Raw genomic sequence first — 21652 nt, 5'->3', positions numbered from 1 at the left:
AATAAAATCTTATTCTGCTATTTATACCTCCTTTCCCTAGCTCTTGGGGTGGCAGAAGTAGAAATAAGTACAAAAAAATAGTAGATTAATATTCAGAATCTTGGAGTGAGAATAGTACATAAACCATAGAAGCAATTCTGGTCTCTCAATGGCTGTATTCCTGAATGTTCTGGGGAGTCAGGTTGCTGTGCAAGTGAATCTGATCCATACTCTCCTTCTCTGCCCCAGTCTCCTTTCTCCAACTTACCTTTTCTTTCCATTCCCTCCTTCTCCTAAGCCACAGCCCAGAAGTATAATGAAAGGTACTTTGCTTAAATTTAAAGAAATGAAATCAGATCCCAGTTTGCTACTGATGAGCTGTGTGACCTTGAGCCAGGCTTTAAACTCTCTGAGCCTCAGTTTCATCATGTTTAAAATATGGTGTTAGACTAGCTAATCACTGAGGTCTATTTGGTTCCCAGTTCATGTGGCAGTCAACATGAATGAGTGAGCAATGAATTGCCACCAGCTTTCCTGAGAAACATTTTTTTAGCTTTGGATGCAGGGGACAGGCTCCTTCATAGTTTCTGTCAGGGAAACTTCATCTTCAAGCCAACATGACGGTGCTATATCAGGGACACCCTTGTCCCTCCTAATACTGCTTCTGGCAGGCAACTCTGCTGAGATCTGTTGAAGCGCGTCTTAGAAGATAAGGCTTAACAAGCTCCCTGGCCTCCTCCCCAGTCAGAAAGGGCCCTCAGTGTTGGGTATGGAAGTACACTTCCAAAGCCCTGGTTTCCTTTTCCTCAGCGGATAAAATACTGGGAACTCTCCCAGGCAGGGCCACGCAAGCCCACACTATGGCTTTGTCCACATTAGAAGAGGCCCTCCTTCCACCAGCTCATTCAACTTGGCAGGCAGCGCCTGAGCTGGGTTTTAGTCCTCACATGCTCCCTGAGCCAGCCCCCTTGACTCGCCACACACCTAACTCCCAGGCTGTGCTCTCAGGCCAGTCACAGTCTAAAGCAGACAGAGGAAAGCAGGCACATTATGGAATCTGGATGACCACCTTCTACAGGGATAGAGTGGACAAATGAAAATTGTCCAGTGGGGAGGGAACACTTAATGTTTCAAAGCATTAAATATAAGCACTGCTTGGTTCAAATCAGTACAGCCAGATAGCAATAGTCATATGTTGAAAACAGCGTCGAGAATACAATTTGGGGTTGTTCAAGTGACAGAATTCTGGAGTTTTATTTGATTATCATACAGTGAGAGGAAGCGCAAGTTGGTTCTCATACTCAGGTAGGAAAGAGACAGGTTGTATCACTGAGCTTCCTTATCTGTGCAAGTTCAGGTGAGAATTCAAAGTAATGTTTGTAACAGCAGATCTCAGTCTTTCTGTGGTCAAGGTATGCTTTCAGATATTAATTTTTTTTGCAGTATACTTGATATACTTAACACTAAACAAGTTGGCAATACTCTCATCAATATCACTTAAATATAACTGTGTCTCTTGGAGCTTTTCAATAACCTTTCTCTGCTTACCTATGACCCCTGCTCCACGTGGCTATTTGAGGAGAATATTGATTGCCTGGAGCCCGTACAGATCATGGGTTAATGCTCTTGCATGTTCTAAGACACTGGCAACCTTTCTTTCTTTCTTTTTTTTTATTTATTTTTTGGCTACAGCTTCCTATTCAATTACACCTCCTATCCCTTTCTCATAATAATATGCACACTCAATTATAGTAAAAATGCATTTCATACATTTTGCAGCACTCTGGGAAGATTTGGTTGTGCTTATGTGGATGTCCCAGGCCAGTTGAGAATCACTGGCTTTGCCCATGACAAACACCCAATAAATGGTTGCTCTCTTCATGTGAGCACAGAATGCAGAGGTGGTAGTTTTCTTTAATAACTTGCTCCTCAGGACTACGTGATTCTTCAAAGTTCAAAGTTTATGCTTAGCTATTCTAATAAGAAGTTAGACTCTATTTTAAGAGCTCCTAACTGAAAAGAAAAACATTGTCATCTGTTCAAGAGAAACCTAGCCACGAAAGCCACAACTAAGGCATTGCTGTTTATCAGGATAGTGTTTCCTAATTACTGGAAAATTACCCAAAAGTTAATAAAACAATGTGAAAAGCATTTTGTTAGCCGTAAGGTCAATGTTGGTTGTAAACTACTGCACCCCCATCCTCCAAGTGAACTGTGAGCCCCTTGAGAGCAAGAATTCATTTTGTATCTTGATAGTTCCAGGGATAGCATAGTACCTGGCACACATTAGGAGCTTAATAAATGTTCATGGCCCAATAGGGAACAGATATCAGTCAGAGCTGAACTGGCGAACCTAACATAAACTGCACCAAACCCAGCCCAAGGTCTTTGGCAGCCACAGTGAAGTCGCAGGCTTACAAGGCATTGGCCAGCCCCTGTCAAAAATGGCAGCAATCCAGTTCTGCTGTGTGATTGCCAAGGAAGGCCAGAGACTGTAGCCTCCTCAAATTCAGTTGGACCTGATCACATTTCATTCACATCTTCCTAAACTTTCAAGGAATTGCTATCTGGAGGAGAGCAAGTGAGGACAAAGAGGGGGCCTTGCCTCTGGGTTTTCTGTCCCCTTCCTACTACCAGCACCAATTCTGCCCCTTCTGCAGCACAGGGGCAATCTCTTCAACCACACCCTCCTCCTTTGCCTTTCCTCTCCCCTCCCAGCGTCTTTTCACTCACTCAGTTCTCCCACTTCTCTCTGCCTCCTTTAGGCAGTTGGGACAAAAGGACTCTGAGCTTCAAACCGGGGAAACTCCTCAAAGGAGGAGAGAAGATCACAGAATTAAACATTGTGACATCCTAATGAGAATCAATATTAAATAAAGGAAGCTGGTCACCTACCCCCAAAGAAAACTTGAAAGAGATGCTGATGAAGCTAGCGTGATCATCAAAAGTCAAGGGGACTAATGTAAACTAGGGAGAGAGAACTACAATCTATCCACAACATTTCAGAGATTATGAGGTTACCAAAGTGTAACAACCCCAATGAAGTGCAGATCTGGCTGGGGGATTCCTGAGCAAAGACGATACCCTGACAGTCTTTATTGTCCCTCTTAGAATGTGGCTTGCACACCTGAAAACCACTGTCTAGATGTGGTCTGATTCCCGTACCCCAGCAGGACACTCCTTCCTGAGACGAGGCACTACTTTTATCACTGCAGTAGGAAAGGCTGCTTCTGTTCTTCGCAATGATCCTAACACAGTCCAAAAGCTTGTGGGCAATTAAGGTTCCCAGATCTTTTTAACATGAATTGTTGTAGGTCAGGTTTCTTCCATCCCATGCTATGAGCAACTAGATTTTTAATATAAATATGGAGACTTATAGTTACATCTGTTGATCTTCATCTTGTTGGTATTCACCCAGCATCCGAGTCCATTCAAATTAATTATTTAAGACTTTTTAGTACTTTTTTTGATAACTTCCACATACAAATCTTAAGTTTAAAGCTCAATGAATTATTACATATGGATTTACCCATGTAAATACCAGATCAAGATGTAGAATATTTCCAGCACCCCAGAGAGTTCCCTTATGCCTCTCCGCAATCTCTTCCCCCAACCCTGCAGAAATAACCACTCTTCTTACATCTATCACTATAGATTAGTTTTTCCTGCTCTTGAACTTCATGTAAATGGGAACTTAGAGTATATGTCCTTTGTTGTGGCTTCCTTTACTCAATATAATGACTGTGAGATCCATCCATATCACATATCAGTAGTTCATTCTTTTCTTATTGCTATGTAGTATTCCAACGTATGAAAATATCACAATTTATCTATTTCTCTACTGATAAAAGTTCATGTTGTTTCCAGTTTTGGGCTATTATGAATAAAGTTGGTATGAACATATCAAGAGAACTTCTCTTGGGCATATATATATACCTAGAAGTGGAATTGCTCAGTCACAGTTTAGGTGTCCATTTGGCTTTTGCACATACTGCTAAGCAGTGTTCCAAAGTGGCTGAGCCAGTTTCTACTCCCACCAGTAGTGAATGAGAGTTCTAGTTGTTCCACATCTTAACTAACACTTCTTGTCAGTGTTTTTAATTTCAGCTTTTCTGGTGGCTGGGTAGTAGCAGTATCTCGTTGTGATTTTAATTTGCGCCTATCTGATGAGTAAAGATGTTGAACATCTTTTCATACGCTTTTTGGCCATTTGGATATCCTCTTTTGTGAAGTACCAGTTAAGTCCATTTGACTTTCTTTTATTGGTTTATTGGAATTCTTTAAATGTCCTTTGTCAGATAAATACATTGTGAATATCTTCCCCCAGTCTGTGGTTTGCTTGTTTTTTTTAATGATCTCTTTGAAAATGAAGTCCAATTTGTCAAAATTTTCTTTTATGGTTATTGCTTTTAATATTCTGTTTTACAAAAGCTTGCATACACCCAAGGTCAAAAAGCTATCCTCCTAGAAGTTTTATGATTTTATCTTTCACTATTAGGACTTTGATCCATCTCCAGTTAATTTTGAATATGGGTCAAAGTTCATTTTTTTCCATGTTGACATCCAATTGCCCCAGCATCATTTGTTGAAAAGATCACCCATTCCCCACTGAACTGAATAGTGCCTTTGTCACAAATTAAATAACCATATGCATGGATCTATTTCTAGACTCTCTGTTTCGTTCTACTGGTGTATTTGTTTATCTTTATACCAATTTCACACTGTCTTAAGGATTATACTCTTATAATAAGTTTTGAAAGCTGGCAGTGTAAGACCTCCTGGTTATCCTATGTCCTTTGATTCCATGTGTATTTTAGAATCACTGTGTCAATTTCCACATACCAAAACAAAACAAAATAAAAACCTGATAGGTTTTTCATGGGATAGCATTGGATCAATTTTTGGAGAATTGTCATCATAACAATATTGAGTCTTCCAAATCATGAACATGGAGTATCTCCCTACTTATTAAGTTCTTCTTTAATTTATTTCAGCAAACTTTTCTAGTTTCAGTGTGGAGGTCTTGCACATCTTTTGTTAAGTTTGTTCCTAGGTATTTGCTATTTTTAATGTTATTGCAAATAATTTGCCCAGTTTTTGTTGTCTGTGTGTAGAAATATAATTGTTTTATGTATCTTGCCCTTGTATTCAACAAGGCTTATGTATATTGCCCATAATTCAACTTATTAAATTCACTATGAATTCTGATAGTATATTTGTAGATTATTTTGGATTTTCTATGTTTTACAATCATGTCATCTACAAATACAGTTTTACTTCCACCATTCCAACTTTTACTTATGTTTTTCTTCTCTTTTTGCACTTTCTATAGTGTCAAATAAAAGTGGTGATAGCTAACATATTTTCTTCTTTCCAACCTCAAAAAGTGCTCAGTATTTCACCCTTGAGTATGATGTTAGCTGAAGGTTTTTTAGATGTCCTTTATCTAGTTGAGGAAGTTCCCTTTTATAATAGACTAACAGAGTTGTTATCATGAACAGAAGTTGAGTTTTGTCAATTTTCTCCTGCATCTGTTCAGATGATATATGGTTTTCTTCTTTATTCTGTTAATGTGGTAAATTACACTGATTGGTTTTCAAATGTTGCATTCCTGGAATAAATTCCATTTGGTCTTGATGAATTATTCTTTTATTGCATTGCTGAATCCCATTAGCTAATATTTTGTTTAGGATTTTTGTGTCTATGTTCATGAGAGACATTGATCTATAATTTTTCTTTCTTGTAAGTTTTTTCAAGTTTTGGTATCAAGGTAATGCTGGCTCATAAAATGGTCCAGATCGTTTATTGTGATTTTGTGAACATCATTCTTCTTCTCAGCTGTGATTTCTGCACATCAGTAGTTCATTATAAAAATAACCAAATAAAATACCCAACTAGACCCAGCCAAGTATAGAACCCTATGGTGTTCCATTTGATTCCACATTGATAAAGTTTTATCTGTATGTTGTAATTCTACCAGCCATAAAACCATTCCACTGAATTATTTACCATCTTATTATTTCTCTTCCTTTCTCATAAGATTGTCCTTAGTAATCACAAAATGTTTTGTTGGGGTCAAATTATAATATGTCTAAAGTATTTCCCTCATCTATAGCTCAGTCTCTTCATGAAAGAAAAAAAAATGGGGCTACTTTGGCTTTGCTTATTGCAAGCAAACTTACACTGACTCCTAATAATCCCCCAGCCCCCTTTTTTTTCTTTTAAATGTGAGTAAGATGTTATTTGCATGACGGTGTTGAAGTGAGGTCCAGTCAACAGGAATATCAGGGAAGACTCCCTTGGGGTAGTGATGCCTAAGCTGCATTCTAGAAGGTGAACAGGAGTTAGCAGGCAATGGGGCCAACACCGGGCTACGAGTTCCAGGTAAAGAGAACAGCTCATGAGAAGGTCCAGATGCCAGTGAGATGACATTTTAAAGGTGCTAACAGATAATATGCTATAATATCAAGCATTATGTGCCAGAGACTGTTCTAAGTGCTTTAAAAGTATTAGCCCAATTAATCATTTCAGTTCCCCAGCCCAAAACTCTTGGAGTCATCTTTGATGATTGTCTTTCTCTCCCCCCACACCCACTCTATCAAGAAATCTTGTTGACTCTACCTTCAAAAGCATCTCAAATCTGACCACTTCTCTCCATAGCCATGGCTACCACCCTGTCCTGAGCCACCACTGTTCTCTCTCCTGATCACTCCGCTCCCTCCTAACTGTTCTCCCTGCTTCCACCCTGGATTCCACAATCTATTCTCACCACCAAAGCAGAGTGATTCTTTAAAGCAGAAGTCCGCTCAAGACATCCCTCTGTGCAAAATTCAACTCTGGCTCCCCATTTCATTCAGGGGAAAAGTCTTAACAAAGTCCTAGGAGGCCTTTCATACACCAGCCCCCTGTGACCTTTCTGACCTTCCTCAATCACTCAGCCATACCAGCCTTTTTCAGGTTCCTGACACATGCTTTAGAATCTTTGCTCCAGTGGTTCCCTGGCCTGAAACATGACTCTCTCCCCCAGCTCCTTCAAGTTTTTGCTCAAATCTCACCTGTTCAAAGAGGCCAATGCTGACTGACCCATTTAATACTGCAGCTCGCCCCCACCCCTTTACCTTACCCTATACTATAGTATATAATTTACTTATTATATTTATTGCCTGACTTATCCAACTGACAGGACAAGAGATCTTTGTTTTTGTTCGCTGATATATCCCAAGCACCTAGATGAGGGCTTAGTGCATACTAGGCACTCAGTAAATATTTGTTCAGTGAGTGAAGACTTACAACCATCCCACAGGGTAGGTTGTATTATTATCCCCATTTTACAGATTGGGAAACTGAGGTACAGAGCGGTCCATTCTAAAGGTCACACAGAGTCAAGATTTGAAGCTGGGGGGACTGGTTTCAGAGGCAGTGCTCTTACTAGTACCCTAGTGAGGGTAGAAAAATATGACCTAAAGTACCAGAAGGCCCTAGCTCTGTATCTTCAGGCTACACAGCAAGGAAGTTAAAGAGCTCCTTCAGACTGCGTAATATTTGGAAAGAAGTGAGGAATTGGCTGTATCATGCTGAGCCTTAATATATACCAAGTGAGGGAGTTTACACAAGGAGAAACTACTGGACAGGGCTATATTTGTGCTTTAGAAAGATCGCTCTGAGTACAGTGTAGAAAATGGATGAGTAGGAGATAAGACCTGGGGCAAGGAAACCAGTTAGGGGCTGCAAGCTAGTGGTGACCTGGGCCAAAGTGGTAGCTGTGGGGGTGGAGAGATTTATGCGTTGTTATTGACAGGATTTTAGTTGAGAGAGGGGACAACTCCCAGAATTGGGGTATAAATTAGAACAGATTTTACAAATTTTTTTTGACTATGACCTATAGTAAGAAACATATTTCACATCTTGACACAGAATACACATATACACACACATGTACACACTATCTTAAAAAAAAGTTTAACAAAATAAAAAATACCTTTACTTTATAAAATGTTCTTCTGTATTTTCTGCTTTGTTCTATTTCTTGTTTCTGTTTCTTTTCTTCTTCTTTTTCTATGCTGGCTTCCACTCACTACATTGATCTTGTGACTGGTTATGAGCTGCAGTCCGGAAACCCCTGACTTAAGAGTGACCGAAGGTGCCATTGCTGAGACAAGGAATACACAGCTGGGCTGGCAGCAGGCCATCTAGAAACCCCTGTGTTCTAGTCTGCTAATGCTGCTGGAATGCAAAACACCAGAAATGGATTGGCTTTTATATAAGGAGGTTTATTTGGTTACACAGTTACAGTCTTAAGGCCATAAAGTGTCCAAGGTAGCACATCAGCAATCGGGTACTTTCACTGGAGGATGGTCAATGGTGTCTGGAAAACCTCTGTTAGCTGGGAAGGCATGTGGCTGGCGTCTGCTCCAAAGTTGTGGTTTCAAAATGGCTTCCTCCCAGGATGTTCCTCTCTAGGCTGCAGTTCCTCAAAAATGTCACTCTTAGTTGCACTTGGGGTATTTGTCCTCTCTCAGATTCTCCGGAGCAAGAGTCTGCTTTCAATGGCTGTCTTCAAACTGTCTCTCATCTGCAGCTCCTGTGCTTTCTTCAAAGTGTCCCTCTTGGCTGTAGCTCCTCTTCAAAGTGTCACTCACAGCTGCACTGAGTTCCCTCTGCCCGTCAGCTCGCCTATATAGCTCCACTGATCAAGGCCCACCCTGAACGGGTGGGGCCACGCCTCCATGGAAATATCCAATCAGAGTTATCACCCACAGCTGGGTGGGGCACATTTACACAGAAACTCTCAATCTAATAAACACTGATAACATCTGCCCACACAAGACTACATCAAAGATAATGGCGTTTGGGGGACATAATACATTCAAACTGGCACACCCTGCTTCTCTGGACCTCCTCTCTAAGATCGGTGTACCCTTCCTACCCCAATATGTGCAATCTTGCCCCCATCAAATTTACCAGTCCTTTACCTCATTCCTTTGAAGGAGAACTCTCTGTATGTTTTAAGATAGCCCCTCAGTAAGTCTAATCAATTAGATGTAGATGAGCTAATGAGAAGTGCCCAGAGTGGTCTGGAGACAAAATTTCCGGTTGGAAGAGTTCTCTTGAAGGTCACTTAGACCAGATTCCAACAGGATGCTTGAATCTCCTGAATAGTTTTTCCAATAAGTGATGTACAATCCCCAGTGATGGGGAGCTCACACTCAAGGCAGGTTATTTTATCTTTGAATAATTCTGACTTTTGACTAAACTTTAGGATATGTGAACTGGACTTTTTCTCTCTAGCTTCCTCTATTGAACTTAATTCTGTCCCTCAGGGACACAATAACAACCTAAACTCCCTCTTTGATATAATACTAATTCAATAAATATTTATTGAGCACGTACCAGCTGCCACAATCTGAATTTCTGAGTGTTTTCTTTTCCAGTGAAACATCCCCAAATCTGACAACTATTTCATAAAAGATAGTATTCAATGTCCCCTCATCACCCTGACTGCTCTTCAGAAATGACTAACTGGCAGCTCTCTCTCATTCAGAATGGCATCTAGAAATGAGCACGTTACTCTAACCAATGCCCTGAACACTCCCATCAGAATATAGAGGGAACTTTGAGGCTGAGGGGAGAGCAATGTCATATAGTAGGTTGATGAGCAGTTGTTTGAGGGCTGCACTGACATGTGGCATAAAGGGCTAGATTTGTCCTTCAGGTTCAAGATAAAAATATTATGAATTCAACCCTTAGGTCTTCAAGGGTAAATACAAAATCCAATCAGTCTTGATTCTTATCTCTAATTTATTCTGTCTCATCAGAACCACATAAACCACTAGCTTTCCTTGGAATGAAATGTTTTGTAACATGTAGCATGGCATAGGACTGGGTTTTTGCCAATACATAATAATGTAGTATTCCCTCTTTTGACTATGAAACATAAACAAATGGGTTTTGTTCCCAAAATTCTACAAAACCACAATTCTGTATAGTGACCATGGTGCTCCTAAGGAATTTCATTCTAAATATGGGGAGGTATTCCTCTGTAGAAAAGTATCCCTGAAACTTGGTTCTAATACATAATTACATCCCCCCTACATAGTTTGCAGTTATGTTTTATGGTTTATTTTGAGTGTTCATATTTTATCAAAAATTAGAATTTTCCTTTAAATAGGCGTTTTTACGAGGCTTTTGAATTATGATGGCTGGCTTCATGTTTCATCTATAATTAAAACAGTGAAAAGAAGTAGCATAACTGAACATTGCAACCAGAAATGAAGAATACACAGTCCTCCAAATCCTCTGCCTCCCCACGTCCTGCAGCCCTCGAGCTGGGGGTGCTCTGGCAGGCTATGGGGGCCCCATTTTTGACCATCTGGTGGGAGTAGCTGGCTTTAGAAAGGAACAGAATGGCCTGAGAAGAAGGGATGAAGAGACTGACAATTCCTTTGCATGCTTTGGACTCAGCTTAAATGTCTCCACCTCACAGAAACCTTCCTGACCACTTACTCCAAAGGGGCCCTCCTCTACTGTTTTCTCATCTTGACCTACTTTTTCCCTTCCTAACACTCAATTTCTCATAAACTATAATTATATTTACTTTTTAGTTCATGAGCCCCCTCTGGACTTACCCACTAGACTATCAACTCCACGAGGGCCAAAGCAAAGTCTTTTTTATTCAACACTGTATAGTCAACTCCTTGTACATATTAGGCTTCCAACAAATGTTTATCAAGTGAAAAAAATAAATGAATGAATAAATGAAAGAACACAGAGACATCTTGACAGGAGTTCTCTTGGAAGTAGGTCTGCAGGGAACTCCTTCCCCGTTCCCAGCTCTCTCCGCCTCACCCCCAGTCCCTACACCTCACCCCCCAACCCACTCCCCACCCACACATGAGTCTGTCAATTCTCAACCCAACCTGCATATCCAGCCACACAAAACCGCTTGCCACAAAGTTCAAGCAAATCAATCCAAGGAAAACTCAATCCTACGAAAGACCAGCCCAAAATAGTTAAAGAGGTTTGCTTTGTTTAGACCTCAGAGGATCCTTACCCAGTAGGGGTGCTGCAGAAGACACAGAAGCCAGCTGAGTTATTTACATGACAATGACCACAGGGCAACAGGTGAGAATTGGGCAGCAGAGCTTTCTCCATCCCTGCTGCCCCTGGCCTTCAACCATGTAGCTTTAGATCATTGGCCATGAGCCTTTATATTTTTCTTCTGCATCCTTGAAGAGAAAGCTCTGAATTTGTTGGCCATTGGTGGACTTTTACCATGGTATTTATAATGAACCTGTGTTGCCACCAAGGTGGCTTTTGGTCCCTTGTGTCCTAATCCTCTGCTTATTGCTTTCCATCAGACATCAGGTTTGGAGTCAAAGCCAGTAGCCGAGAGCATTCTGTTTTTACGTGACAAAAGATGGGAAGAGGTCAGAAGTGTCCTGATTTCTGCTTTCAGTCCGGAAAAACTGAATGAGGTAAGACATAGGAAATGCAGACTCTCTTTCTTTGAAAGCATATTTCTTCTCCCCAAATTGTGATGGATAGCTGCATCACTTGCCCACGTGGCACACGAAAATGTTCTGCCTGCTGGGACATTCAAGCCTCCCTATCATGCAAAAAAGCACAAGGTGCTGCATTGAAGTGCCTTCCATTTCTCCAGCCCCTTCCTGTCCCCAGCTGCCATAAATCAATTGTGGGTCAATGAGTATTTATGGCACTCCTGCTATGTCCCAAGACTGCCCTAGGCACTTTGGGGACACACAGGAGAAAACTGGAGCAGCACTTCTTATACTTTAATGTATAATGGATCACCTGGGCTGTTGTTAAAAGGCAGGTTCTGACTCAAGTCGGTCTGGGGTGGGGTCTGGGTCTGAGATTCTGCAGTTCTAACAAGCTCCCAGGTGATACCAATGTGGCTGGACAGTGGACCATACTTTATATAGCAAGGAAATAGAGGACATAGTCAAACAAAAGTGAACTTTGAACCAAGTCTTACATAGGAAAGTGATGGCCATGGATTATTGAGGAAGAGTAAGGAGATGTGGCCTGGCAGAACTCTAGGTGGGCAAGCATGCCCAGGTCAAGCCAGAGGGAAGAGCCAGGTCCACACGGTGCTGCCAGCTTAAGACCCTGGATTCTCGCCTTTCCCAACCCAGTGACCCGCCACTCCCTGCCAGCTGTGTGTATATAACCCGGAGTTTCTACTACCTCCCTGCCAGTTTTTCTCACACCTGATCCTGACTGCTGGGTGTTGTATCTGAGTCTGATGTCTGTCTCAATCGTTGGTCTAACTTTGGTGTCATTCTGAATTCCAAAACAACTCTGGAGTGAGACTTTGAGCTCTTCTTCTGCTGTGGGATGGTCAAGAGGCTTCCCCACGCTGAGTCCCAGGTACATGGGCAACTCCAGAGCAAGTGACCTTCTGCTTGGACGGAGGGCCCTGGGCCTCAGCCGTTCACCATCTCTCTGTTTCAGAAACCCATCTACCATTCAATAAATGAATGTTACTTTAGCTTCAACTCAAGATGCTCATCCATGTGATCCTGATTTAATTCCTATAAATCTTCTGAAGTCCCCTAGAAAAGGGTCACAACCCTCATCATAGCCAATTAAGCTCACTGAGAAATCCATCATCAACAAGGTTTCGATTTGAATTTCCTCAAGTAGCCTTTAGTATTGAAGGTGGAGCATGCCGTAGCTAACACGCACCCTGCCCTAGCTATGTGCCAGGCACTACTCCAAGGGCTTCTTATTTATATTAACCCACATAATCTTCACCACATCCCTGTGAGATGAATACCATTATTATCAACTCATTTTACAAATGAGGAAACTGAGGCATGGAGAGGTTAAGAAATGTGCTCCAAGTCACGCAGCCAGTAAGTGGCAGAACCACGATGAGAACCTAGCCCTAGAATACTCTTCATCTTTCGGTTTGCTTCTCTTACAGACATGTGACTTTCAAGCGGTGTTCTGAAGCTCTCCAGGACTATCTCAGGGCTGTCTGGGGGTGGGCGGAGGGACAAATGGAGCCTCTGTAGGAGTTTGAGGAGGGCGTAAGCAACATTATTTTCTGCCTAAGTTTGGAACCAACAAGTTTCAGGCAGAGGATATGAGAAGCTCTTCTTAGTGAAGCTATTTGAAAAATGCAGCTCCCCATTTGGTGAAATGGGGTCGTTAATATATCACCCAAAATGGGACGTGTTTAACCGCCACTGCACATGCGAGCATAGCTCTGGCTGGGAGGTCGGCAGTTCCCATTAGGGCTGGCCCACGCATGCTCAGTTCCTTCTTCCCAGGCTCCCATCAGATAGGGGAGGGGGTGGTGAGCAGGAGAAAGACGGGGGATGCAGCCTGAGCCTCACACTGGAATCACCTGGAGAGCTTTGAAAAATGTTGATGCCTGGGTCCCACACCTGGAAATTCTGATTGAATTGGTCTGGTTTGGGGCACAGCCTTGGGGAGTTTTAGAAGCTCCCCAGGTGATTATAATGGAAAGTCAAAGTTGTGAACTGCTGCTGGTAGGCTTTCCCCACAAGGAAACATGAGGCGGGGAACAGCCTGCTTCGGCGGGAGCAATCAACTCTGCTCCAAGTTTATCTGTGTTATTTATTTTCATGTGTTTAATGTCAGAATTTGTTTGAAGGAAGGGCCTGCTTCTTTAAAAAGTTGTAAACGACTGTTCTAGACCACCTTGACAAACTGGATACGCAATCACTTTTATTACATCCTAGCCACTAAAAGATTGAGTTAACTAAGAGAATGGAGGGGGAGGGGAAGTAGATAACCTTGGGCTGACATCACTAGCTCAAACATGTAGTATCCTATTTCTTTATTCATGAGGAAACAGTGACTTGATGGCATCACAGATGCAGAAAGAATTGAAATTGATGAAGGGTATCTGCTTAAAAAAAAAAGTAAGACAGAAAAAATAGTTTTTAACAGCCTTGAGCTATGGTTCTTTGCAAAATGGAGTCTTACCAGGGTCTGGATTTCTTTAGCACCTACAGGATATTTTGTTACAATGTTGTTTCCCAAACAAATCCAGTACTCCTGGGATCCAAAGCATTTTCTCTTTCTGGTTCAGATATCAAATCCCTGGTGTCTGAATTAGTCATAGAAAATAGAGTTTCTCCAAGCTGTTCATAGCACCAGATTGTCTAGGGGAGAAGAGGTGGTATTAAGTGAGGGGCGCAGGGGTTGAAAAGAAATTTCATAGTCACAGATTCCCTAGCTTTTGTCTCATCTCTAACCGATATTTAACATACACTACCAATAAACTTAAAACTCCTTTGAAAGTCATTCTTTTACTCACTATAGTTCATTTTAGTTTCTTGGGTATCAATTTGAAAGGATCTTATTCCAGGAGCAGGGGTTTTGCCCTTCTCCCCACCTTTGGAGAGTTCATACCTTGTGAGTTTAAGGTTCCTGGGGGTGGGGCGGGAGAAGGGTGTGCATCTAAGGAAAAATGTCCTGGAATGGGTTGACTGAGCAGATCAGGTGCTCAGGAGACAAGGCTAGGAAACATGGCAAGATAGTAATCAAAAACAGACATGGGTGAGGTCACCCAAAGAGAGTTTATAGCATAAGAAGAGAAGCAGGTGCAGAAACTAACCCTAGGGAGAACAATATTTAAGCAAGGGGCAGGGGGAGAAACCTACAAAGAAGACTTAGGAAGAACAGATTGAAATGGAAATCCAAGAGAATGTGGAAGGGGGAAAGTATTCCAAGGAGAAAGAGCGAAATTGTTAAATGCCGCTTAAATAGAAAGAAATATGAAGGCTAAAAAGTACATGACAAAGATAATATTTTTGTAATGTTAAACCATTTTATGTATGTTTTGTGTTCCATAAATCATGTTCCCTTTTATTTTTTCTCACCCCCCAAATCCATGGTGCTCACTGCTTCAGAAGGAGACAGTGGGTGCCACCTAGAATAAGGAAGTCGTTGCTCAGCTTTGAACTGCACGTTAGGCACTCTTGAGCCATAATGAGATAACGGTCTCGGGTCACCAAGGTTTGCTGGGAGAGGAAAGAATTTTTCTAATTCCAAAAGCAGCTTCCCTTTGCATATGAAGAGCAAGGTTTTAGACTCAGCATGGAGTGTTACTCTAAGCCATGGTACAGACGCGGCAGAGAATATGACATGAGAGTGGTTTCTTCCCTGTGGGAGATACATGGAGGGGAGGAAAAGAGACGGGCAGGCTACCAGTCACGAGTGCCCTACCTGCCTTCTTCCCCCAAATACCTGTGGCCCTTGCTTTCTGGATGCTTCCTTGGGCTTTAATTTCCCAACTGCCTTTGTTTTCTAGGTCACTGGTTCTCAAACCCTGGGTGACAAAAGGCTACCTCAGAAACACCTAGGACTCTTGTTAAAAATACATAATTCCGGTCACCACACAAGCTACAAAATAAGAATTTCTAAGGGTGGTCTGAGAATCTCTGTTTTCAAAATTCCCTGGAATGAGTCTGATAACAGTGAGGGAAGAAACCACTGGTGGCATAAGAATTCCTCTTGGCCCCTTGTCCAGCCAGCTCAGACTTGCTGCTTCCTAAATCTCAGGGCTTGGGCCCTAGAACTCCGTGTTCCTTTCCCCACTTTATTTTTTTTTTTTCTATAGCACTATCACTATCTAACATTCCATTTATTTTACCTATTTATTGCATTTACTGTACAGCTCATTCATGCTTTATGAAGACAGGGTCTTTTTTTCCTTTTCTTTTCACTTTTTGTCTTCAACTGCACAGTACTTGGCATACAATAGGCTCTCAATAAATATTTGCTGAATCAATGAATCAATAAATCAGTCAAAGAACCAGGTGGCTTTCAACCTGAGGTTACACGTTAAGACTAAGAAAAAAGAAATATAAAAAGGAAATATTTATTAAGGAAAAATTAAATAAAAGGATGTGGCAAGTTGTTGGCTTTTGATTTAGAGAGTCACAAGTATATACGTATAAAAACAGAAATAGTGGGTTGCAAAGACACAAAGAGGAAAATGAGACACAGGGAGAGACCGGGGTGGAAGACTCAGAGATGAGAGGCGGCCTTGGAAACTCTGAAATGAGCTTCCAGTGAGAGTCTGCAGTTCACTTGGCTTTAGGTACCTGAGTCAGTTTTCCCTGAAATAGTTCTGAAATATCAATATCTTTATCCTTTCTGAATTTGTAAATAGCTTTTGAAATTTATTTTCAAACTTCCAAGTCTGCTCTTGAAATAAAAGTTTGTTTTCACCTGGAATGCCAAAGCCTTTTCCTTTGGAACTTCGGCAGCCTAAGTCCTTTACTACTTATGTCTTTAAATGCTACTAATACTCGAAAGTTCTGAACGTCACCATCCTTTATGTGGACAGTAGGTTGGCTCAGTCCACAATGCTCGAAAGTTACTTTGAAATTACTATTATATTATGAATCTATATTTTTGTTTAAAATAAAATTGATTTCTGGCTTAAGTCTTACCAAGGATAATATAGGGAGATAGGAAACTGAAAATTTGATTCATGCATCCCTAACTCGGAAAAAGGAAACTATCAGAATCCTGGTCTGCTGAAAGTTATTGGGATTTATATTAAAAGATTTCTGAGGAAAACTACTGACATTTTATTAGGGAAAAATTTGCATGATTAACCTGCTAGAGTTTCCCACCCCATTCCCCAAAGGATTAATTAAATCCAGGAGAAAGGGGCAACCAGTAGATTTATTTAGATTTTTTACCAAAGTGAGTAATTCTGCAATTGTGTGAAACTTTGTTACGGGTCAGGGAGTAAACAGATTTAAATTCAGGAAACAAAATTGGGGCTAAATTGGGGCTAAATTAGTATTTCTCTGAGGGAAAACTATAAATAATGAGATCCCCTAGGGGCCCAAGTTAGCATAAGTTTTATTTTAAATTTTTATAACTCATCTGAAAGAGGGAGAACCCAGTGAAATCTATACACTTGTATATTCATCTAAGCTTTCCTTTCTTTTTTTTTTTTGAGATTTTTTTAAAACCTTATCAAAAAATTAAAAAAAATTCAAACACGACAAAACAAAGGAAGAAGAAAAACAAATATCCTGAAATAACTCCATTGCTTCCAATATGCGCCAATATGCATCTAAGCTTTTCTGATTTCAAAAATATTGAATCAATAGGTATAAGTTTCTGGAACTCTTCTAAGATTGTATAAGCAAGCACAAAACTGACAGGTCACCTTCAGTGTATGCAAGAATAAAATAATACATTTGGAGAAAATCATCTCAGTTGTACTTATACGATAATCAACTTAAAGCTATGAATTCCTACCATGGAGAAAGATTTGAAATTATTGAGAATCAAAAAAGCACCATGATCAAATAATTTGGTGAAACATTGCAAACTATCTTCTTAGAGATTCACCATGTACTTAGCATATTAAAAGCTTGGAAACGAACTGCAGTAAAAACATCCATTTACCTTTGCTTATCCTGGGCTCAAATAAGTTTTCAGTTGATGAAGACATGGATAGCTAACTCTATAGTCAGTCACTGAGAGAAATGAGCCTGCTGGGTACAGCCTTTGGAGGTGGCTTTCACAAGCTCTTCTGTAGAGACCAAGTGCTAGACTGGATGGACTCTGGATTCAACCCAATAGGGTAGCTCACATGTTCTTTGTGCTCAAAGCCCTCTATAAATGATTTGGGCATTTTCTCCATTCACCCAGGTAACTATGAGTTGATTGTGACCCACTGAGCAGATAAGAGGTCAGGCAGCTTCAGAGAGGAGCGCCTGAGGCTGTGATGTGTGTCACTCAAGAGAAAACCAGCCAACCGTATCTCTAAGCATGGGGGCTCAGTTAGAGAACAGTCAGACAAACAGTGAAGGCTGGTAACTCTCCCACTCACTGACAATCGTCTCTCTGCCTAATTTTTCACTTTTCATCCAGATGTTTCCTGTCAGGAAGGCACAGTCAATAATGTATGAATCTTAAAGGCAGAGGCAGATGTGGTTTTTATTCCCTCTAGGCCTTTCCTGCCTTGAAGAAGACATATTACTCAAGAATGACTACAATTAAAAAAAAAATTAAGTTGATATTGCCAGCTTATGAGTAAATTCATAGCTACAACCACTTCAGTGCAAAAGTCTTTGCAAGATTACAGTTATCATGACAGTTTAGTTTGGCCTTTAAATTTTTACTGTAAACTCTTGAGAGAGTCACGTTCAGAGGTGTCTAAAAGCAGAATGTAGTTTTCCAATAATGTTAGAGCAAGCAGCTCTCTCTAGGCTGCACCAGCCTTCAGCAGTCTATTTTTAATATTTGCTTTTATTTCTTAATCCTTTGTAACAATAAAAATGAAAGTCATTATAACCAAGTGTGGCTGCGGTAATAAATACTTCAGAGTCCAAAAAACATTGTTCTTGCCTGACTGGTTGCCCATTTGCCAGAATGTCTGGGTATTTATCAGCAGCAAGAGACCATTATCTTGTATCACAGTTGTATTCCTCTGACACTTAATCTCCTAATTAAAATCGGTATAATGATGGACTGTTGAAACTCTGGTTAAAATGTTCCTTTCCCCATTTGCATTGAACAGAAAACAAACTCCTCATTGTGTGTACCCCATTCTGGGTTATAATTTGGCTTTCCTTTGCCAGAATCATGTCACTCTGACTTGCTGCTGGTTAAATCTAAAAGAGCATCTAAAGGTGCCGCACAGCTTGGCTGTTGCTTGGCAACATCAGCGGCCGCCTCCTCATTGTGGCGAGTTCTAATTGGTCACAACTCTTGACAGGAGCCCTGAGTTATTAGAACTGACGCTTGATTATTCACCTCGATGGCTAGAGCTGATACTTAGCAGCAGGAAATTTTACATAAAAATGAGACATGTATGTTTTTAATATCTGTGTGGTTTCTTGCAATGTGTAGTGGAAGAGGGAGTTATACGTTTCATTAGCTGGAAATAATTTTATATCTGTTGGTCATCAGTTTAGAGCAATTTCAGGTATTATTTTTTCTATTTTTTAAACCAACAATATATCTAAATACCACCTCTCCCACTCCCTATTAGCTGGTCCTTATTTTATTCAGACAATCCCCCTCTGACATCAAGTTCCAAAATGACATCGCCTGCAGGTCTACACAATGCCAAATGGGATGATAAGTTAAATTCATGAAGTTTAAGAAATATTTATTAGTTCCTGTGTTTAAGGGGCTTACAATGCAAAAGGGCAGCAGGGCACATAAATTACTACATTGTTACCAAGTAGTGGAAGACTGTGACAGACAGAATAAGAGTAGAGCTCACGTCCTGTTGGGAGCATCAAAAACCACTTTGGGTCTTGGGGTGGGGATAGCACTGGAACTGAGCCTTGAAGATTTTGCTGAGTTTTGACAGAGGGAGAAGGTGTGTTACAGGTGGGATGAGTTGCAGGAACAAGGCATCTGGACATTACAGGATGTGTCCAGGGAACAGGAGAGTACAAATTGTCTGGAACACAGTACATGTGAGGGATTAGTGGAAGAAAAAGCCAGAAAAATAAGTTGAGGCATGTTGAGTTTGTCTTCCTGTGCCAGGGGGAGTGTTTTGTATGTAATGCACTAGAGAGTGAGAAGCTATTAAATACTTGAAAGTGGGGCAGTAACCTGCTCAGAATTCTACCTTAGGAAAAGAGATTCTGTTTCAGCTGTTTAGACTCCAAGATGCCAGACGTTTCCGCAGACTCAGCGGGCAGACTCTTTGGGAGCAGCTGAGGGAAACTGCAAATCCCTCTGGAGTCTCCATTTTGCAACAGCCCCAGGGTGGGGGAGGCTTACAGTGACCACTATTTGATATCAGGGTAGCAGCCTCTACTCTGGCCCTTCTCTGAGTCCCTCTTAATGTGTGACTCAATGAGTCACCCAGGCTACAAGCAATCGATGTGTGGGGTCCTCTCAGTTTAGGTAAGGTAACTGTATTAGTTAGGGTTCTCCTTGGAAACAGAATCAATGAGAGATGTCTCTTATTATCAAATTGTAAAAGTGACTCACACAACTGTGGGAGCGCACGAGTCCAAATTCTGCAGAGCCGTCAACAAGCTGTCAACTCCAAGGAAGACGTCCGACGAACTCCTCAGGAAACGAACCGGCAACTTTGAAGAACTCCTCAGGAAACGAACCGACAACTTTGAAGAACTCCTCAGGAAACGAACCGACAACTTTGACGAACTCCTCAAGAAACGAACTGGCAACTTCAACGAGCTCCCCAGGAAAAGCTTCACTGAGCAGCTGAAGAAGAAGTGAAGGTTCTCTAACTGTCTGGCTTATAAGCCTCCAACTGATCACCCGGACCAAACCCAGCCAATTGCATTCTCTCACTGTGGAAGCACGCCCCTTGATGAGTCATCAGTCAGCTGCAGTCAATTGACTGATGATCCGACAAACCAACCAGCCTCAAATAGCCTCACAGGAATCGTCAGGCCAGTGCCCGCTTGACCAGACAGCTAGGCCACCTAGCCAAGTTGACACATGAACCCAACCATCACAGTCCACCCCTTGTCAACTTGGCAGTCGTACACATCACCTAAAACCATATCTTCAAAATGAACGTTACAGCTTATGCCATATGATAAGGGGATAAGACAGAGAAGAAAGCAAAAATATTTTCTTCACAGACAAATACAAACATAATCATCACAAAACGAGGAGGAAATATTCATATCATCATAGTCCTCGTTTCTGTAACTGGTCACGTGGCCGTAGTTCATATTTATCACGACCTTCTTCCACTACCCATTCCATGTTCCCTTTACCCTCAGCAAGCACTTCAGCTGGCCGTGGTTCTTTGCCTGGTGGGGTGACCCAAACCTTCATTCCTGAAGTTTCTTGGCCATTGGTAGTCCTGCCTGGATTAGGTTGTTGCAGTTTTCCATTGACTTGAATCACGGGGCATGGTAGTACTAAGGGACGCCCCAGGGGATCTCCTGTATGCCAGGAAAACTCTTCTTTACTTCCATTGTGTAGTTGCAGTGCTATTTCCCCTTGATAGTCAGGATCAATCACCCCAGCCAGTACAGTAATCCCCTTACTTGCCTGTTGATTCAGAGGCATAAGAAGCCCAAAGTGGCCAGGTGGCAGCCTTAACTTCCAGTTCAATGGGATTATTGTTGTGTTTCCTGGTGGAAGCACTCCTCCTTTTGGAACCAAGACTTGTAGACCAGCAGAGCTTAAACTTGCAGGGACAGGAAGCAAAAATTTCCCTAGTGGATCACTAGGAGTGATAGTGAGTGGTGCTACTCCTGTTTCCACCCCTTGATTCCTGGACCCATGAATCCTGGCTATGGGAGAAACAGCACCATAGAGTGGACGCTGATTCAGAGCATACACAGCCTCCTGGAGAACACTGCCCCAGCCCTGCAAGGTATTGCCACCTAGTTGGTGCCGTAATTGAGTCTTCAATAGGCCATTCCACCGTTCTATCAACCCAGCTGCTTCTGGGTGATGGGGAACATGGTAAGACCACAGAATTCCATGAGCATGTGCCCATCCCCTCACTTCATTTGCTGTGAAGTGGGTTCCTTGGTCCGAAGCAATGCTGTGTGGAATACCATGACGGTGGATGAGGTATTCTGTAAGTCCACGTATCGTAGTTTTGGCAGAAGCATGTCGTGCAGGGAAGGCAAACCCATATCCGGAGTATGTGTCTATTCCAGTAAGAACAAATCGCTGCCCTTTCCATGAT

At 41.6% G+C, this 21652-nt stretch overlaps 1 protein-coding gene across 2 annotated transcripts in view; it reads left to right on the top strand.

The window, feature by feature from the left end:
* TBXAS1 (thromboxane A synthase 1) overlaps window positions 1-21652 on the top strand; it is a 193477-nt gene that overhangs the window by 76865 nt on the left and 94960 nt on the right. For both annotated transcript variants that reach the window (XM_037836033.1, XM_037836034.1), the window contains one exon: window positions 11337-11453. In XM_037836033.1, the coding sequence (XP_037691961.1) occupies window positions 11337-11453 (117 nt within the window). The remainder of the gene's footprint in view (window positions 1-11336; window positions 11454-21652) is intronic.

Source organism: Choloepus didactylus, chromosome 5, assembly GCF_015220235.1.
Source record: "Choloepus didactylus isolate mChoDid1 chromosome 5, mChoDid1.pri, whole genome shotgun sequence".
Taxonomy (NCBI): Eukaryota; Metazoa; Chordata; class Mammalia; order Pilosa; family Megalonychidae; genus Choloepus; species Choloepus didactylus.
Note: the sequence above shows the minus strand (reverse complement) of the source record. Positions and strands in the feature narration are given on the sequence as shown.